The 19,378-nt window shown below is 40.4% G+C and overlaps 1 protein-coding gene across 2 annotated transcripts; it reads left to right on the top strand.

The window, feature by feature from the left end:
• Positions 1-216: 216 nt before the first annotated feature.
• LOC308317560 (transmembrane protein 150A-like) lies at positions 217-18,955 on the top strand. Of its 2 annotated transcripts, none has more exons than XM_080766670.1 (8): positions 217-306; positions 1,967-2,263; positions 4,099-4,146; positions 6,072-6,158; positions 8,131-8,198; positions 9,861-9,988; positions 12,300-12,477; positions 14,973-18,955. In XM_080766670.1, the coding sequence occupies exons 2-8, from the start codon at positions 2,199-2,201 to the stop codon at positions 15,290-15,292; spliced, it is 894 nt and encodes a 297-aa protein (XP_080622796.1). In that variant the 5' UTR covers positions 217-306; positions 1,967-2,198; the 3' UTR covers positions 15,293-18,955. The 2 variants fall into 2 exon arrangements, with proteins under 2 accessions (XP_080622796.1, XP_080622795.1); XM_080766669.1 differs by having other exon boundaries at positions 254-310.
• The last annotated feature ends 423 nt before the right edge of the window (positions 18,956-19,378 follow it).

Raw genomic sequence — 19,378 nt, 5'->3', positions numbered from 1 at the left:
TAATAATAATAATAATAATAATAATAATAATAATAATAATAATAATAATAATAATAATAATAATAATAATAAACTTTTCATTGGCTCGGAGTAAAGTCCCGGCCTCCACTAATATTTCCGTGGGTATTGTAGTCCTCTGGCCTATTGTCCTGTATCCGATGAATTCCAGACATTTTCCACAAAAACTACAAATACAGTGTGGCACGTGATCCATTGGCTGGAGTGGGCCCTGAAATAAAGGGGAGTTTTTAAAGGGAAACCAAGGTTGTTCAGGTCCGTGGTGGTGGTGGTTACAGTGGGATCGGGGTAGGTAGGTGAAAAGTGATCTTCATGTAAATGACTATATAAATGCTATTGTTGACCGTATGCACAGAATGCCTGTCTGTATGTTCGACGAGCCTCGTCGTTCAGTGTAGCGTCAATTAACGGGCTGGGGGTGTCTGTCTTGGTCCAAACAAACGAGTATAGCTGCAAGCTAACCAGCTAACCGGGGGCTAACGTTAATGTAGGGTTCTGGCTAACTACAGTTGACCAGCTAAATTATATTCACTCTCTGGTTAGATCAAAATAATATCCTGTTCTTGGAGAGTTTACCTGTAAAGTGTACATTGGCTTGTTATTACATTGTAACGTATTCAATGAGCGGGTTTGTTACAAAATGTTACACCTGCTGCAGCAGCATTGTGTTCACTGTTCACATAACGTTACGTTGGTGGTCGTAAATAAAGGAAGTTGATTCCAAGAAAGAACGTGTTTTATTGTATCTTCATTAAGCTACGTACCGTACTATCACTATTTTCACCTAACACTAGCTAAGGTTAGACACACAAGTCTTATATGACACAAGTTTCTGATATGATTAACAGGCGACCTGGTAATCAAATCAATAAATGAATCAGCCATTATGGTCAATTTCTTCCAATCAAGTAGTGAGCTGGGTTTAACTTTTCACTATGGTAGAAAGAGACCCCACTGATAACTAACAACCCACAAGGCATTTTTTAAGAGAATGTTCAACATGCCAATACCTCCTCAAACAACAAGCCTAAATGCCCAAATGTAACCAAATTTGAATAATTAGGCGATACAAAAAATAGTAGCACACTCATAATGCTCATTCATTTTATTAATAAACAATGGTGTATACCTTTCGTTTATGAAACGTTTTATGAAATACTATCTAAACTAAATTATTTTGCATTAACTTACCCAAATTAGATTACCAGCAGCAAACAGTACCAGCGAGAAGGGCAGGGTCAGAGACACATTGCACAAACACATATTACAAATATTTTCTCCTGTCTCTAACAAAACAATATGTAATAGATGGATTTATGACGTATCATGTTGATGCAAACGCTTTTGTGGTTTAAATTACCTCATGGCGGAGTGTGACCTTGCTTAGAGAACTAGGGCTTCTATTTATTGGGCTTCACTTCAGACAAATTCCTATGAATCGCTTTTGGCGAAGGTCAGATTTGTAACTGTATACTGTGGAAAATGATACTGCCAGTCTTGGCCCATGTTTTTTTGCTACAGACCTGACCTTGGTGGAGTCAACATTCTCCTCAATGTATGCTTCACATCTATCCATGTCAGGATTGTATGACCTTTTATACCTTGAATGCAGCTGTCCATGTGTTATAAAGAGGTCTTAACAACGATCTTGCTTGTGGTTTACGATTAGGGCTTTTGTTTTTGTCTGCCCCTCTTGTCCACTTCTCTCTCACTATTATTTCTGTCTTTCTCCTGCTCTCTGTTTCTCTGTCGATTTCTGTCTTTTGGTCTGCATTTGTCTTTCTTCTTCTCATTTCTTCTGTGTCTCTGATGTAGTTTTTGCCCTGTGAATGTACAGATGTTCTTGGAGAATGCCACTTCTTAAGCCCCTGGAGATTCTCGTTCACATTTTTTATTGACTTTGTGTTTGTAGGTGAAAATAAACAAACAAACAAAACTCTCTGTTCAGATTGCTGCTGGTTGCAGGGCTCGCTGGAGCAGCAGAAGTGGTGTGCCATTCCCCAGTCCTCTACATGCCCCTCCCTCGTGTGTGTCCCTGTCTGTTAGTGTCCCTGTCCATGTCTGTCCCTCTCTGTTAGTATCCCCTACCTGCTTTCCCCCTTGTCACCTCACTTCTTCAGTCTATTGAAGCCCCTGAACCCCCTCCATGCTTTGGACACAGCCAGCTCACTGCCAGCCCAATGACTGCCTGGATTGTCCTGCCTGTCAGCCTATCTGCTTTTTCCATCACAGGAATATGGATAGTGTAAGTATCAGTTTAATTATTTATTAATTCTAGGACGATGCCTGTTGGGAATGCATGCCACTTGGTTATGTACCCGTTGTGAGAGTGATTAGTGCAGCCAGTAACCATTATCATAGTACTTCAGGCATTGACATTAAGGGTTGCCCACCTGCCCCTGGCAGGTAAATAAAACTTTCGGCATGATGTTGCAAAGACGCAATGATGCATGTAGCTGCTCCAAATCAACTCACAGCGCATCTCATCTGCCCGTGTGAACGCTGCACACCATTAGTGTCAACCCCTGTACTTGGACGCCATGGCGTCCATGTCATGTCATGCGTTCTGTATGTAAGTACGGTAGTGCAATATCCATTTTTCTTAGTACTACTACTTGGAGGCCAGTCCATCATGTCAAGACTATGATGTCATACTGATGACATAAGGATCTACAGGCATAAAAGGGACATAGACAGATAGATAGACATAGATTTGTGGACTTGCTGACCTCTGACCAGTTTGAAGTCAATCAGACGGTTCTCGAGAGACGCAGAGCCAGAGGACACACAAACGCAACTATGTAGACTAACCACAGAGGGGTGCTCTCAAGGGGCCAGCTAGGCACTCCAATGTTGAAGCGCTGGGCCCTAGTGGTAAGAGGAAGGACTGCAGGCGGACCCGTGGATTCTTGACGAGGAAACCCCGTGCAACCAAGTGCTCAATGTTAAAGCCCAGCTGCACTTCCGCATTTGGACACCAAAATTTGGTGTCCAATGCTGAATCAGCGAAAAAATGCGGAAATAGACGGTGTAGCTGATCAGTGCTGATTACTCCCAATGAGGAGTAATCAGCACTGATCAGCTACACCTCGCCAAACAGGGCACTGCTCCAAGGATGCAGTGCCCTGTTGGCCAGGTAATCAGTGCTGATTACACCTCAGTAATGGCTGCGCCCAGGGCACCCCTCTGTGGATTCGTTTATACACACACACACACACACACACACACACACACACACACACACACAGACATACTATTCAAGTTACGTCCGACCATCAGGCAATGATCCAACCCACTTGGCACCTCGTCGATAGACACGCGCCAAGTTTGAAGTCAACAGAGACACACAGATTCAGTGCATTATAGATATATAGAGGTTGACACTACCGGCTGCCCGACTGCCCGTGGCAAGTAAATAAAATGTTCGGGCAAGTGGAGTTTGCTTTCAGGTTGCACAGCGGGAAGAGCTTTTGTATGGGGCATTCAAAGTATTAGGAGGGCAGGCCAGTCTATGATGGAAGTGCTATGACATAAGTACTCACATAGTACGTCAGGTTTACAGTATGTGTGTCTGTCACTCTGTCTATCTGTCTGTCAGTATGTGCCTGTTTGTCAGAGTACTTTCATTCTATGATGTTATTGATATGACATCAGCACTGTGTGTCTGTGTGGTACTACCCAGCATCAGCTTCAATTTTATGGAGAAGAGACGAACTTGCGCAAGCAGAGCGTGCAAGTAGTGTGATTGGCTGGATGAAAAGTGGTATGCATGGTATGCGTACATGGTATGCTGTTGATGTTGACGTAATTAAGATATGTTTCAATGTTGGGTGGGTAAAGGTAACGTACAGTATGTATGTATACATGTATGTATGTATGTCGGTAAGAATGGTGGTCCCTTATTGGCTGTTGACGGTGACATAACTAAGGTACACTTCAAGGTAGGTATATATATATTTTATAGAGGGGCTGATCGTAAGTTCGTAGAGGTCGGCAGTACTTGGCACTTCGACAGAGTGCATTTCTAGTTTTGGTTTGTGTTTGTTAACATTGTTCATTTTGACTCTGTCCTCTCTCCAGCTATGCCATGGCTGTGATGAACCACCATGTTTGTCCTGTCGAGAATTGGTGAGTGATGACTTCATACCAGGATGTAGAATCAACAGATGTGTTGGATGTTTACCTTTAGAACAATCTTACCCAATTTAATTCCTTTGAATTCGAAGCACTATTGTCTTCTAATGTTTAATTAATGTGGGATACTGACAGTCACAGTATTAAGTTCAACGTTCTAATGACTTCTAATGAACAGTATTTGACTAATTAAGTGTATTATACCGGTAACTAGAACTGCACTGTCAAGTGCCTACTTACTTAATTGTTGCACACAAGTAGCAGAGCGCGCAAGTACTACGGCCCAAAGTCTGCTCAGGAATATGCTGATGATTTGTCCTGGCTATCTAGAATACAACACTATGACTTACTTGAAAAGTATTTACCTGTCGGACACTATTTTGAGATCTGTTGAAGAACAAAAGTATCACAAATTGCTGGCATTGGCAGTGGAAAGTCTTTCCCACGTCCTTTATAGGGAAGTACTGTATGGTGCAGTTGTCCCACATTTACCAGTATATGTATGTAACGCATACAGTACCTAATGCTGAGGTGTCTATTGTCAAAAGTACGCTAGACTAGGAATTTGGGGATAAAATATGTAGTTGGGACAGAATTTAATTGAACATCCATCGTCAAAATCACAGATCTCCGTCTGTTTCTCACCCACTCCCTACACACAATTTAGGCATTTAGAAGTAGGTCGGTAGTGGCTTATTGTCTGTGTCAAGCCCAACACACACCGGGTGTGCAGCGACGCGGCACAGGTGTTGCTGCGCGGCAACGCCTGGAAAATAGAACAGTGGCGTATCGGAGCGTCAGGCGATGCGTGAACGTGCGTCGGACGCCGCCGGTGTGGGATAGGTTCATTGAAAATAACGGAGGCGGCTGTTTTGACGCGTGGCGTTCGCAGACGGTGTGTGTAGGGCTTCAGCCGGTATCACGTGAGAGTCTATCCCCGTTACAATGCGCTAGACCCCTGGGAGATGGATTGCTGAGGTGGAGCGCCACACCTACCATCAGCTCCCAGTACTTCCCGCACGATTTGCTGCACCAGGCTGTGCTACTCATACGCGGAGTTGGCGGTGCCCGGGATCGAACCCATGAAGTTGTTGTCCAAAGGCGAGAGCTCTACCGACTGAGCTACCCGGACACATTTAGCAGATGCTCTTAATCCAGAGTGATTTACATTAAGCAAGAAGAACACATGGTAATACATCAAATACATAGTCATCAAGGATCATAAGTAAGCCAAGAACCCAACATCTGTCTAACAGTAGAATATCTGTACAATGAAACTATAAGTATTCTATAACTATAGAATGCCATGTCTACATAATATGCTATAGAATTACATTACTAAATTACATAATTTTAGCCTTTGCATATGCCTGTAAGGTCGTCGACACAATGTACTGATTTACGCTACTTCAGGAAATTGCAACTGATTCTAGCTGGATACTCCACCAGTATCCACACAAGAGCTTATGCAGTCTCACATTTGTAAAGTAAAACTTCCCTAGATCCCTGTTTAAAGTTAGTCATAACTATCCTCTTCTACCCCGGATTTGAACATGCACAATTGCCACTGAGTAGTAATAGAGCCTGCGTGCTTGCTCTGGGGATCCGAACGTTATTCCGCCGGAGCATTAGTCCGACAGCAGTCGGACTACCACTTGAACATGCGCTGCTCCCGTGCTTGCGGTTATGTTAGGGATAGAGGTAGGTTGTCGGTCTAATGACCAAAACAAACACGTGTCGGAACTTAGTACTGTACTACTTAAATTTAAACCTTCAGGTCAATGTTTGTGTCAAACCTATACACAAGATCTAAATATCTCAATATGAGAACAGGGAGACCAAATAGAACAGCCCAAAGTTATATTGTATTAACATAGTCACTTTAATATAAACTAAACTCAGCTATTTCTTGGTTGCAGGTCTTACAATGTGACTTGTGCAGAGGAGATGCCACGTCCCGGCTTCCCCAAGACATGTTGCACCATTCAGGACATTCCTCTCATCAGGTCTGCTGTTTTTTTCCTTCTTCCTCTAGATGTTCCTTTCACTCTCTTATGTCCACAACAACACAGGAAGCAATTGTCTGTGACCTAAGTCCGCCCGACGTGATTTGTTTTCGCGCCTTGTTTTATGGCAGATTTGTGGCCATTATTAGCGCACATGCAGTATAAAATTTATGTGTTCAATCTGCAGTGTTTGACTACTGGCATTTATTTGAGCACACAAGTGCTTTTTACAATACAAATAGAGAGTGGGCATTTCAGTCTGGCTTGGCTTATGGCGCATGGACAGGACCTTTGTCGTTGAGCGATGTGAAAAATATTGCTCAACAATTATCGGAAAAAGTCAAGAAACTGTCCAATTAATTAGAGTTACTTATGTTTTTGCTACGAGAGACTTTAAGAGAGTTTTAAGTCAAGCACTTCGATGTTGTCTGTTTAAAGCCACAGTACTGCCACATTTTGTGTAAAGTCAAACTCTAATTCCACTCCAAAGGACATTAAGGAAACAACTCCCAAGATCCAACTCAAAGTCAACTTTTATTTTCAACTTTTGCACAGTTGCTTTTGTTGACTGGTTGGTTCTTCAATTAGGTTGAAAACCTTCGAACACAAAGAAACAAAAGATTAACAACATTGCCAAACAAATGATAATCCTTTCAAACAGGTTCTTTTTAACCACTCAATTTTAAACATTAAATATATTTTCAAATAATTAAGTATTTTAAACAGTTTTAAGAAGTGTTTTAAACAATGAATGCCTACATTAAATGTCTTAACTTATTACAGTCAACATCTTAAACAAATTATACACTTTAACCTTTAAGCTTGGATAAATGAGTCAAGTCAAGTAAACATCTAGCATTTTAAAGTGAATAAGTAGTTAAAGAAAATAGCTGAACTTTAAGCTTGTAGATCAGCTCTAATTGAACAAGGCATTTTAAACTTTAACATGAATTGTCCACATTTTTAGTAGTCTTAAATTCTTAAATCATTTTAACATGTCTAATTTAGTCTTATTCTTTTGTAAAGACACTTTTAAACATAAATTAAACCAAGTAAGTTAATGACAGCTATACTGCAGTGTTAATGTGTGAACCTACTAAATACAATTAGCCAGGTATTAACCACATCAAACAGTGTGAATAAAACAATACAATATCACCGACCATTGGCGTCTTTGGAGGTAGAACCCAAGAGTAGTCTTTGCTGTTTGCATCTGGTGTTTGTTTTGAATGACTGAAGCTCCATTCCTTTTAAGGTGCTCCTAATCAGGTAACGAGCAGCAATCTTGCTGCTGCATTCTGGGAGCTGTAGTTTCTGAGGTGTGAGATGTCACGCCGAACCGATTTTGTCCATTTCTGAGTTTTGACTCAACATTTTGAATGTAGTAATGTTCACTTTGTTCAGTAACTACAGACTAAAGACGATAAATATTTTGATGGAAAAGAAATGGTAATCGTGTGAGAATCGTGAACTCAATTCTTGTGGAGGAAAATCGAGATTCACATTTGAGCAAGAATCGTGCAGCACTGCCTGGCAGCGTGCACAAGAAATATGACAGATTGGCGTAGTAGTTTGTTAGATTAGGTGCATACACAGACACACAAAGTAGTGAATGCAAGACCTCCTAACTGATCTGTTTGAAGAGGCCCAGAAGGTTAGGAAGAAGATTCCAAGGGCCTTGAGACGACATTTTATTCTTTATTATAGTTTAATAAACCTGATTAGATATCCAGTCTAATATGTTAAAATGGTTCCACAAATATGGGGGCACCCCCTTCATTATAAGTGACATTCTGTGTTTCTGAAGGGAGACATGGTCCTCGCATACAGTGCAAAGTAACAGAATAGTGCTGAACTGGTAATGGGAATCTAGTGATGTAAATATTGAGTTATGGATTTGTGTGTCAAATGATGGGTTTCCTTTGTTATAATGATTGATGTTCTGTGTCCACTCTCTTCTTGTGTTCTGCAGTAAGTGTGGTTCCTTCCCTCCAGAGAGCTGCCTGTTCAGCCTCATTGGCAACGTGGGAGCTTTCATGGGTAAGGCATCCATACTCTGTCCTAGTGTTTCTCAGAGAGTGGGTTTGCACCCAAAGGTAAATTGTGAGATGTTGTGACAGGCTCAAAGTTCTGGCGTCACAGTTATTGCAGAATTTGGTTTCCCATTGTGAAACCCCTTGGACTGATTCCATGCAATGATAATATGCAACCACACATGCCGCGGCTAGTATAAACCACTCTGCCGGCCCTCCGGCTCTGTGTCCTTGGTTGAAAGGTCATACAATTTGTATTAAAAGTCATGGCAGACATTGTTACTGTTACTGATAATTGGTATTTAACATTTACGTTTTTTTAATGCAATGTTTTACTGTTTGTACATACACCTGAGAACTGGTGGTAGTTTATCACAAATGATGTGCTTGTTATTGTGTATTATAAGATTCAGTGTTCTTTTATATCTCTTTTGCACCTGCACGCGCAAACACACACTAATGATAATACGCCTTAAGTGAAGTTAGAGCCTTAGAAGGTAGTTGTACTTTAGAACCATAGAAACACCTACTATAACACTGTAGTAAACACTGTGTCTATATCACCATAAAATATCTTAACCTCACGGGCGTGGTGGTCCGGGCACCCGAGGCTGCAATGCCAGCCTCGCGGGTTCAAATCCCGATCCAGACAACCTTTGCTGCGTGTCATCCACCTCAGAGAGAGAGAGAGAGAGAGAGAGAAAGATGTATACCATAAAGTATAATAGTAAGTAACAAGTATTATCATCTTGTCTGTCATGAACTTACAGTCGTGTACAGCCATTTAAAAATCTATTGTAGCCACTAGACATCATTCATTTTGGTATGACTTCTTCACATGCTAGCCACTAAACCTCAGAGCCTACAGAGGGCCTTTAAATAGCTGGCACTCGGCTATCAATAATAGATGTGGATTTTCTTCCTCTTCCTTCCTCTCTCTCTCTTTCCTCTCCCCTTCCCCCATCGTTTCTGACCTTCCCTTATTACTGGCCTTGCAGTCTTGTTTATCATCTATAATCTCTGTGCCACGTTCTCCCAACCCTGCGCTTAATTACATCCTCCTTCTCTTACATTTTTTGTCTCACAATTCACTCACTCTTTGGATCACCCTTTCTGTTGGGTCCATCTTATTCCCTCACTTATGTGTGTCTATCTATCCCTTAAAAAGTTGTCAAGTCACAGCTCATGTATGACATCATGAAATAGAACCACCTCCAGCCATGACAAGCCTGAAATGCCGGGTTGGGTCACAATGGACTGTTTGATTTATGGAAGGGGTTCACTCGAGGAACACATGTTCTTATTCCTACAGGTGGAGTATTTATAAAGACATGTCACATGCCATAGACATGCATAGACTGTCACCACAACAGTCATAATTCCCACAAACAGACAGTTTTGTTGATAGGGGGGCTTTGCAACTGAGCATGGCATTGTGATGTGTGCAGCTTCATTCTTTCCAAACTTCAAATTGATAGCAAAATATCAGACCAGGAGGCTGTTATGGTCTTGTTCTGCTGTTGCAATCATTGTAATTATTCTGGAATACCTTCTTCTATAAACGCCTAAAACTAAAATACATGTCATCCTCCAGTGGTAATTATCAACCTGAATACATGCATCAACAATAAATACTATAAAAGGTTTCCTGCCTGATGTTTTCGTTCAGTGGTGATGGTGTGTCTGCTGCGCTACGCCCAGGTCATAGAGCACAGTCATCGCTGTTGGATCAACACCAGCGCCCTGGTGTCAGGCTGCACTAATGCCGTGGGCCTGGTCATGGTGGGCAACTTTCAGGTGAGCGTCTTGTCCCGTTTGAAGCTCTGATCTGATCTTTATTTTATCCCTATAGCACAAGCTATTTGGCAGTCTGGTCGGCCTTCCTTAGCGTTGTCAACGCTGAGGAAGGCCGACCAGGCCGAAATGCGTACATTGTCTGCTTGTCAGAGGTAAATAATAATTTTGAGTGCTGGCATTTCATTTTATCATATAAAATAAACTGGACCAAATCAGCACTAATTTATCTAAAAATGACTCCTAACTCTATTCCTGACCATGAGATCCCGGTTGTATCCCAATTTAAATATCTGGGTATAGATATATTTCCCTCAATTGGGTTCCCTCTATTGTAAACTACAATAGAACCATTAGGTAAATCATGTACGATCTCAATCGATTGTGTAATATACCTGTCTCCCTTTCCGGAAGAGTCTCTATTATTAAAATGAATATTTTACCTCGAGTAAACTTTTGTAGTTCTATGATCCACAATGATGCTCATTAGGAGAATTTGCATAGAGCTGTCTCAAAATGTATATGGCGAGGCAAGCAAGCTCGGGTTAAACTTTCTACCTTACAGAATGAGAAGCGGTCTAGCTGTACCAAATTCTAAGTTATATTTTCAAGCCTTATCACTTGAAAAACATATTGTGGCACCCATTAGTTTACAGGACATTCTCGTCATAGATATTCCGTTAAAGCAGTGTAGATTGCGTTATGGCCCGATAATATTGCATGCCATATCTCTATGCGTAAATATGAAAAATTACTTAATTGGGCTAAGTGGCATGAACAGACTCCCTTATTCTATAACCCCTTATTGCGTAGTGGAGGTCGCTGTTTTGAAGCTCAATCGTGATCCAATTGTGGCATTCATGTACTTGGTGATGATAATGGTTTAAGATCATTCTCAGATCTGAAGGAGTTATATCATTTCAGTGTACCAGACCTACTTCCTTCTTTTTGTATTTGCAGCTCTGTTATGCAGGCCTATGGAGTTCCCTGGACTCAACCACCTCTCACCCTTTAGTTACTTTAATTTAAAAGAAAACTGCAGGTCTATCCAAAGGCCACGTTTCCATAATTTATAAAGATCTATTCCAAAGATGTACTTCATTAATACCTGTCCTGGAACACAGATTTACAACATCAGCATCAATTTATTAATTGGACCAGAGTTTGGGGAATTATAAATATTATTATGGCATCCCGAAAAACCCCAAATCAGCAGCAGATCTATTTAAATGTTGTCCATAAAACATATTTAACCCCTCAGAAAGCTTATAGAATGAGACTTGCTATATCGCCAAACTGTACACTTTGTTCTTTAAATACAACTGGTACTTTTATACATGATGTGGGAGTGTCCCACAGTCAAAGGTTTCTGGGAACAGATGACTAATTATTTATATAAAGTATTACAAAAACATATTCCCTGTTGTCCAAAATTATTGCTCCTTTATGATGATGATTCTTAAACTTTAAGTATACAATTCAGAGACATTTCTGGCTGGCTGCGATGGAAAGCTCCACATTCTCTGCCCTTTAATCACAGTTACTAAGTGATGTTGTAATAATTTCTACAGCTAGATTAAATGGTGCTAATTATCAAAGAATAGACAGCTGGAACCATATTCTCTATCAAGTTAGGACCTCTACTATATAACTAGCATTACATAATAACAACTATATTTTCCTTTTTTTGGTCTTTGTTGAACTTTTGCTATATTTTGTCTTTTTCTTTTCAGGCCTATGACAGAGTGGGTTGGGAGAGATTAATTTGATTATTTATAATTATTTGTTGTTCATTTACAAAATGTATATGTATATTTAAGTTGTATTTCATTATTGTTGTTGTTCCTTTTTGGTTTTTGTTTTGTTAATGGTGGCTGGTGATGGCGTGCAGGGTTAAGATTTTAAAAACGAGGCAAGGAGGCAAGCCACTAAGCTGGCAGAGAATTTGAAATATGTTTATTTTCATTGTGTATGCCTGTACCTGTTTTCTTTCCTCTCTTCAAATTTAATTTAAAAAGAAAATCTTTGGTGTTTATCACACCCTTTCAGAACCGGTTGTATAACTTTGGATTGGCTTTGTGGTCAGGTTATTTCAGACACATTTCCGTATTCCTGAACTCTCTGCTTCCTGACTGTTGCATTATTGCTTATTGCTTACTGATGAATTTAAACATATTCTACTGTCACATTCAGTAACTCTAGGTGTGTGATCAGCTAAATGTAAAGACAGTATCGTGTACAATGATATAAATAGAATCCTTTTAACATTTGTAGCCCACAATTTTGTAATGATATTTTATGTTTTTGCTGGCAGGTTGACCACGCAAAGTCTCTCCACTACGTGGGTGCGGGTGTGGCCTTCCCGGCAGGGCTTCTTTTTGTGTGCCTGCAATGTGTGCTCACCTACCGTGTGGCGGTGACTGCCCTCGACTACTGGATGGCCCACTTCCGTGTTGCGCTCGCAATTGGAGCCATGATCTCCCTTGTACTCAGTATCCTTTTGTGTCCACCTGGGACAAGAAATGGGAAAGCCAAGAGGGGGTATATGAATATGTATTCACTCATCAACGTGAGTCAGTGGTACGGTTGAGGAGGCTGTACGTTTTAATGAGGTAAAAGAGAAAGGTTGGATTCAGTCGTACATCAGCTTTCAACCACTACTGCATCAATGGACACAGTGTGCATTTAATGTAGTTTTAGACCTAATATCACCTATGTTTCTGGTTGTGAACAATCCACAGAGAGTGATAATGTTAGTTGACAGTCATATTTTTCTGTCAGGGTTGGGAACCCTCAAAATGCAAAGGGGTGGAGAAATTTGTATTATGGAGAAGATTTGTTTAAGCAAAAAAGCGCAGAAGATACCAAAAGGCAAAAAATCTATTAGCTACAGTGCACCATAAAAAAATCACCCCTGTGTGAAGTGAGGGGCGCTCTTACATAATCATACATCATCTCATTCTGGCCTATCACATCATATATGTCCACCTTTTAATGTTTGTGTTACACAAACACTCAAAACTGGCCATTCATTATCAATGGCATTTAATGTTTGTGTTGGGACAATGATGTAAAAATGGCCATTCATTATCAAAAGTTTCTGTTCACACACACTACAAGCTGGACATAGGAGGGACTAGCACCCCTCAAAAAACAAAATGTCTAACACTAGAGAGTGAACCTTAAAAGACATCTCTAGATCTGTTGTACCTGTAAAGAACTCTCAAGAACGCAGCACCAACTGAAAGACATACAAACAAATCAAGGCAATCACTGAAACAAAACTCAACAAGGGTGTGGTAGGTAGGTAATAATGAGAATGGGAAAACAAAATAGTATACAAATGTAAGGCAATGCTAAAACAATGTCCAAAAAGGCCACCAGAGGGGTACATTTTCTGCTACTATGGTATAGTGACAATTTTGTTTTTAAAAGACTATGTAGAACCACTGATTTGTATTTTAACCATTGGTAGCAAGTGATCACTGACTATGCTTATAGTTTTCTGTATCAGTATTTAAAACTAAGTATTAAGAAAAATGTACTTTGTATTTCCCCCTTGTAAGATGTGCTCCTGTGGGTAAAGATTGGAATATGAGAAAAATTGTTGTGTCTCAGAGGCACTTGCACATCAGGTCATGTTCTAAGTAAATCCAATCAATAACTGCCGAGTGACAATAGTCACTTTTGTGAAACTTTGTTCTTCATGAATAGCCAATAATATTTAATGAAGACGGGATGCAGTTGCTCGTCGGGCAACCTGGAAGCAAACTCCACTTGCCCGAACATTTTATTTACTACCCCTGTAGTAGTAGTAACAAAGTAATGACTTGTGTCTTTGAGAGTGTGAGAGAGAAACCATCGAATCATGCCCATGACTCATCTCTTTGAAGTCACTCCTATATTCCTGTTTATTGATGACTAGGCAGATTTCTCTCCTGCTCCGCAGAGAAGAGTGGTGGGGGCTGTCAAGAGTGAAGTATGTTGTTACAGGATATGTTGGTGGGTTGGGCAAATTAATGACTAGAATAATGTTGATAATGTCAAACTAGTGATTTACAAATTATGACTTGTATGCACAGATTAAGGACATTTGCATGAATTTAAACTGCTGTTTGTGTCATGAGTACAGTACATGCATACTGAGAACGATTATATCGAGGCGATGAACATAAAAGAAATTCCAGCACAAATACAATTTATGAGTGAGGCATCACCAAAAGTAATCACATTGCTTTTTAGTTTAGTTCATCCATATTGCATGGTGAGTAATGGCCTTTACAAAACACATTTCCATTACTAGAGCTCACTAAATTAGAACTTAAAATAAATTGTTGAGTTGAATGACAAATGCATCTTGGGAAATAAATTCTAAAAGGGCATAAAACACTGTTAGGTGATTAATAAAACATGACACCCCCTTGCATGAGTGCAAAGGTTCTTTGAGGTCCTTCTGCTCCTCCTCATACTCTATGTGCTACAGTTGCTGTGCTGGGGGGATGTAAAAGCAGATGCTGTGTACTAAAGGAAGCATATGGACCTGTCAGCCTGTCCCAGCTTTAATAACATGATCTACACTACAGTGACAATGCCTCAGTATACTACACCGTCCTATTCAATTCCATATAGAGAACTGACAGGCATGGTGTCCTGGTGCAGTTCACAACATGAATATAAAGAATATCCATGTTGATAATTTAAAAAAAACAGTGAAATGTGACAATACAACACATGGTAGAATGGTAGAAGATTGTGTACAAATAGAGTACGACTACTATTTTTTCCCAAGAGTGGGAATTGCCTTCAACCTTTATAAGTAGCAGTTTGTCTTGAGATAGAGTTATACAACTGAGAGAAAACATCAAATGGATTTTCCCCATGACTGCTTGGAATACCTGTGGCAGAGGTCAAAATGCATTACCATCAACAGGCATAATGTCACATTTGTTTTGCACCAGGGAGTTGTTCCTTAACTTGTTTCCTCTAGGCGGTATCTTCTTCATCCGCGAGAGCTTTGTGCTGCAGCACGCTGCGGCCATCTGCGAGTGGGTCTTCACCGTCGACATCCTGGTCTTCTATGGCACCTTCACCTATGAGTTTGGCACAGTCACCAGCGAGACCTTGATGGTGGGCCTGCTACAGACACACCTCCAACACCACCTTCACCATGGCTCAGGGGTTATCTTAGGACCTGGGGCCAGGGCCACGGCACTTGGTGGTACCTCCAAGGGCCCACTGAAGTCGCCCGGTGGAAGCAGCACATCCACTCATCTCAACTGCACCCCTGAGAGCATAGCCATGTTGTAGCTTGCTCTGCCAGGCACCAAAAGAAGTGGTTGTAGTCGACGGTCATCACATAGATGCCACAAAGTCACCTATAAGCTACAACTCTCGTGGGAAATGTAGATCTCCCTTATGGCATGTGGGAACGGAGGAGTTTTTTTACCCCAAGAATTTGACTTGGCACGATAATTGTGTCCGTTTTTTTACGTTTGTTTGTTTTTGTTTTTTGTGTTGTCAGAGGCTATTCTGTTCAGCCATTCCTGTCAAACCTCTGTTTACATCTGCTGTAGGGGATTCATGAGGAAACGCTGAATGTGTGGGTGGACCTGGGAAGAGAAGGTTTGTGGGATACTAGTCGTAACGAATGTTTTCCAAGATGGCCACTGACTTGAGACACCGACCTGTGACTCTGCAGCAGGTTGTGTTTCCACAACAGGTGTCATTTTGTTCGGCTGTTGTGGCTTTTATTCACAATTTATCCGTGATCTTCATAGCAGAATAATATGAAGAGAGAACTTTCCTTGAGCCACAAAGATTTTTTATTTTCCTTTTTTATTTCCCCCCAGACTCTTTATCACGAGATCCCAATGCTTGCCACAGCCACCATTTTACCGTGACCCCCCAACCCTACCACTCGCACGCCACACTTTGAGAGAATAGAGTACTCTTTTTAAGTTTGTACTGTAAAAGCATCTTAATAGAAAATACTGAATGTTCAAGAAGCAAATACCGTGGTAGTGAACAGTTATGTACCTTTTGAGGGGCTATACATACATGGACAATTTTTTTACATGTCAATCAAGTATAAATTAACTGCCAAATGATGAGGTGAAAAATCAATAACATAATTTGACTTGGCAATTGTTGTGTGCACAATGTCTGTCTGATATCTGGAGTAGACCCCCCCATACAAGCAGGTGATTTTTATCTCAAATGAACCACTGAATTTGAGAGTTTCATCACAAAAATAGACATCTGTTTTACAAAATGCTTGCAAGCACCTCATGTCAACCGCTGTTTTTGAGGAAATAATAGTGTTTTTTAAATATTGCTTGATCATTTTCAGTCAGCAAACCATATATACACAAGTGTTACGTTTTGGAATGAAACCCTTTTTTGTTCATGTCAGGACATTGCCCAACATGTGTCTCAATCTCAATCACTGCTTTCAATACTTGCTTTACGACTCTCATTGATATTTTAATGTGCTATCCCTTCCTTTACGCCATTCCATTGTCTTTCAAAGTCTTGTGCTGTGATGTTTCTGTATGTACTGTACCTTTCATTGACACTACTTTTGGTGCAGTAACCTGATGCCTTTGTAATCCAGGAGAGGTCGCGCCCAGGGATGTTTATTTCTATGATAGGATACTTGAACTGACCTACTTCTATTACGTTTAATTCAGTGGTTGTCAGCACCAGTCCTGGGGAATTAGACTACGGTTTCCAAAAGGTTGTTAAATGTATTAATCTGGTTATCTGAACTGGTCCCTTCAGATGACTAGAGCAAAAACCAAACCTCTACTGAAGTTGTATTAGTGGTTATGAAAAGGGTAAACCAATAGTCTGTTATTAACTCGTAGATTAATACCACACTGATATTACAGTGCAGAAACACTGCTTTAGATTCCAGGCTGGACCCTTGGAAGCCTTATTTGAGATATGATCTCAACTTAAAAGATAGAAATATGAAGTAGTAACCATTTGGGCTGGAAATACAGATGCTGCCTGTAGAACAGAGGTATCTAATCCTGTGCCATGGGAGGGCCAAAGATTAGGTAGCTTTTTATTCCAATCAAGTCAAATCACAGCTTTTTGTTTTTGGGTTGGTATGAAAACGCCCTTACTTTTGCCACTCCATTCTCATTGGCGCGTAGATGGATACTTCTGCTGTAGACCTTGTGCCATTAATCTTTGGGTGTGTGTGTGTGTGCATGATGTGATCATGGAATTCTAAATACAGTGTTCAAAGAAGCAATACTGGTTGTCTCCAATCACATGCCTGAGTGTATACAGGTTTTATAATGTCACTCATTGGAACGCCTAACCAGACAATTTATCAGTAGTGTTTGGTTAGAATGCAAGCCTGCATACACTCCAAGACAGGTGAATGGTTGTCATTGACCTTTATACAATGCACCTGTCATTTATCATGACAAGTGAAATGATCACACATTTCTAACTCAAATTGCAAAAAAATAGCACCACCTTGAGGAGACACTGTCGGATGCAAGTCCTCCACTGTTCGAATGATGTGTGGATATTCTTGTTGTCGGGTCAATCATGTCTGTGACGAATGTCAGGGGTAACCTGTTGGTAGTATTGATTCATAACATGTCAAATCACTGGATGCCAGCAATATACATTTACGTTGTCATTTCAGCTACCTCTGTGAATATCAGTGAAGATGGAAGTCAGGGTTCTTACAAATCCCCCCACCCCCTTTATACTTTTTCCCAGAACTTTGTTTTTTGATTGATTTTGGAGACGTTTGTCAGTGTTTAATATGATGTATGCCGATACTGGTTTCGGCAGCAGGAGGTAGAGTGGGTACCTGGGAACCCATGGTTCGATCCCCAGCTCCCCTGGCTCTCGTATTAAGACACTGAACCCCTAACTGATCCTGATTATGAAGTTGATGCCTTGTATGGTTGCCTCCACCATCAGTGACGGTGTGTGAATGGGTGAATGTAATGCACATTGTAAAGCACTTTGGATAAGGGTGCTATAGAAATGCATGCATTTACCATATCGCCTATACAGCTTCAAGTTATTCTTCTAACAAATATCACAAGATGTGAAATGAAGTGTGTCTACACTTCATACGAGAGTATGCAACAGAACAGTTTCTTCCCAAATACCTTCTCAAAATTCCTGTGCTATTTCAACATAAGTCCTAGAAACAGTCTAGAAATATATATAGAAATCAGATTTTCTCTGTGTAGGAACCTGAAGTAGAACAGCTGTGTCAAAGATGGTGTTTCAAACTCCTACTCTTGCCAAAAAACAAGAAAAGATTGGAATCTGCACTGGAATTTTGATGCATCTTAACGTTTTCAGCCATCTGGCCCCTGGCAATAGGTGAGATACGTTGGATGTGATGTGCATGGTTGGTTTCATGTACTGTGATAGAAACTCTAGGTCCTGTATATGCACAATGTTCTTTGATTCTTTTGGCCTTATCCTGCCTCATCCTGTGCCAGATGTTTTGTAGAATCTTGCTTTCTGCTGTAGCCTATTTTCACCATTCTGTAAAACGAAGTCAAATAATCATAAGACTTCACTTGGCAGCTTGTGTACACAGTCAAATTTAATTCTGTGACAAAACCTCTTCCATCTTCCACTGGACAGGCCAAAACAAAAGTGGCTTTACAACTGGCTTTGTCAACATGTCATTTCTCTGCTTAATGGGACCCTATGGAAAACAAATGTCTGTAACACTTATCTTCCCCCCCCCCCCCCCATGTAAAATGTGCACTTGACTCAATTTGATGGAAAACTGAGGACAACCAATGAAGCCCCAAAAACAAGTTAACAAGGCAACACAGAATATTTTGTTTCCTTTTTATATATATATAAATTACTTCTGTACATACAGTATGTATGATTTGTTTATCATTTAGGTATTTTCTTTTGCCAGAGATTTATATTAAAACAATGGAATAAAACAAATTATAAATGCTTGTACATTGGTTCTTTTTGCATGCCCAAATTATACCACTAGAGGGACCCTGGGCAATAATTAAAATGCATTCATTGACATAGCTACAGGTTCATTTGACAGAGATACTTACATTCTATCCATTTCATAACTCATTACATTACATTTGAGGGAACGAGCAACTTGATGTTTTGAAAATAGGTTTAGATATTTTTATGTGTAGCTCATATACTCCTGACAGTGCACCAAAAGTCAGAACAAGCAGCAGGGAAAATTATACGATTCAGTATTTTTGTTGGTACTGGTACATTTGGCAACAAGACATCACTGTGGTACAAAAGAAAGAACAGGCAGGCAACACACACAACCACCTTAATTTAATATATTCAGGAGTCAATAAATTATATTAAGGTTGCTGAGTGTTGCAAAAGTTCTTTCTTTTGTTGGCT

The sequence above is a fragment of the Protomyctophum bolini genome (assembly GCF_963924005.1).
Source record: "Protomyctophum bolini genome assembly, chromosome: 6".
In the NCBI taxonomy this organism is placed as follows: domain Eukaryota; kingdom Metazoa; phylum Chordata; class Actinopteri; order Myctophiformes; family Myctophidae; genus Protomyctophum; species Protomyctophum bolini.
The sequence above is the reverse complement of the archived record's forward strand: the minus strand, read 5'-3'. Positions and strand labels throughout refer to the sequence as shown.

Coding starts and splice junctions, on each gene's coding strand:
- LOC308317560 (XM_080766670.1), top strand. CDS start 2,199: ATGACTGCCTGGATTGTCCTGCCTGTCAGCCTATCTGCTTTTTCCATC. Junction 4,147..6,071: donor GTTTGTCCTGTCGAGAATTG/GTGAGTGATGAC, acceptor TCTTGGTTGCAG/GTCTTACAATGTGACTTGTG. Junction 6,159..8,130: donor CAGGACATTCCTCTCATCAG/GTCTGCTGTTTT, acceptor TGTGTTCTGCAG/TAAGTGTGGTTCCTTCCCTC.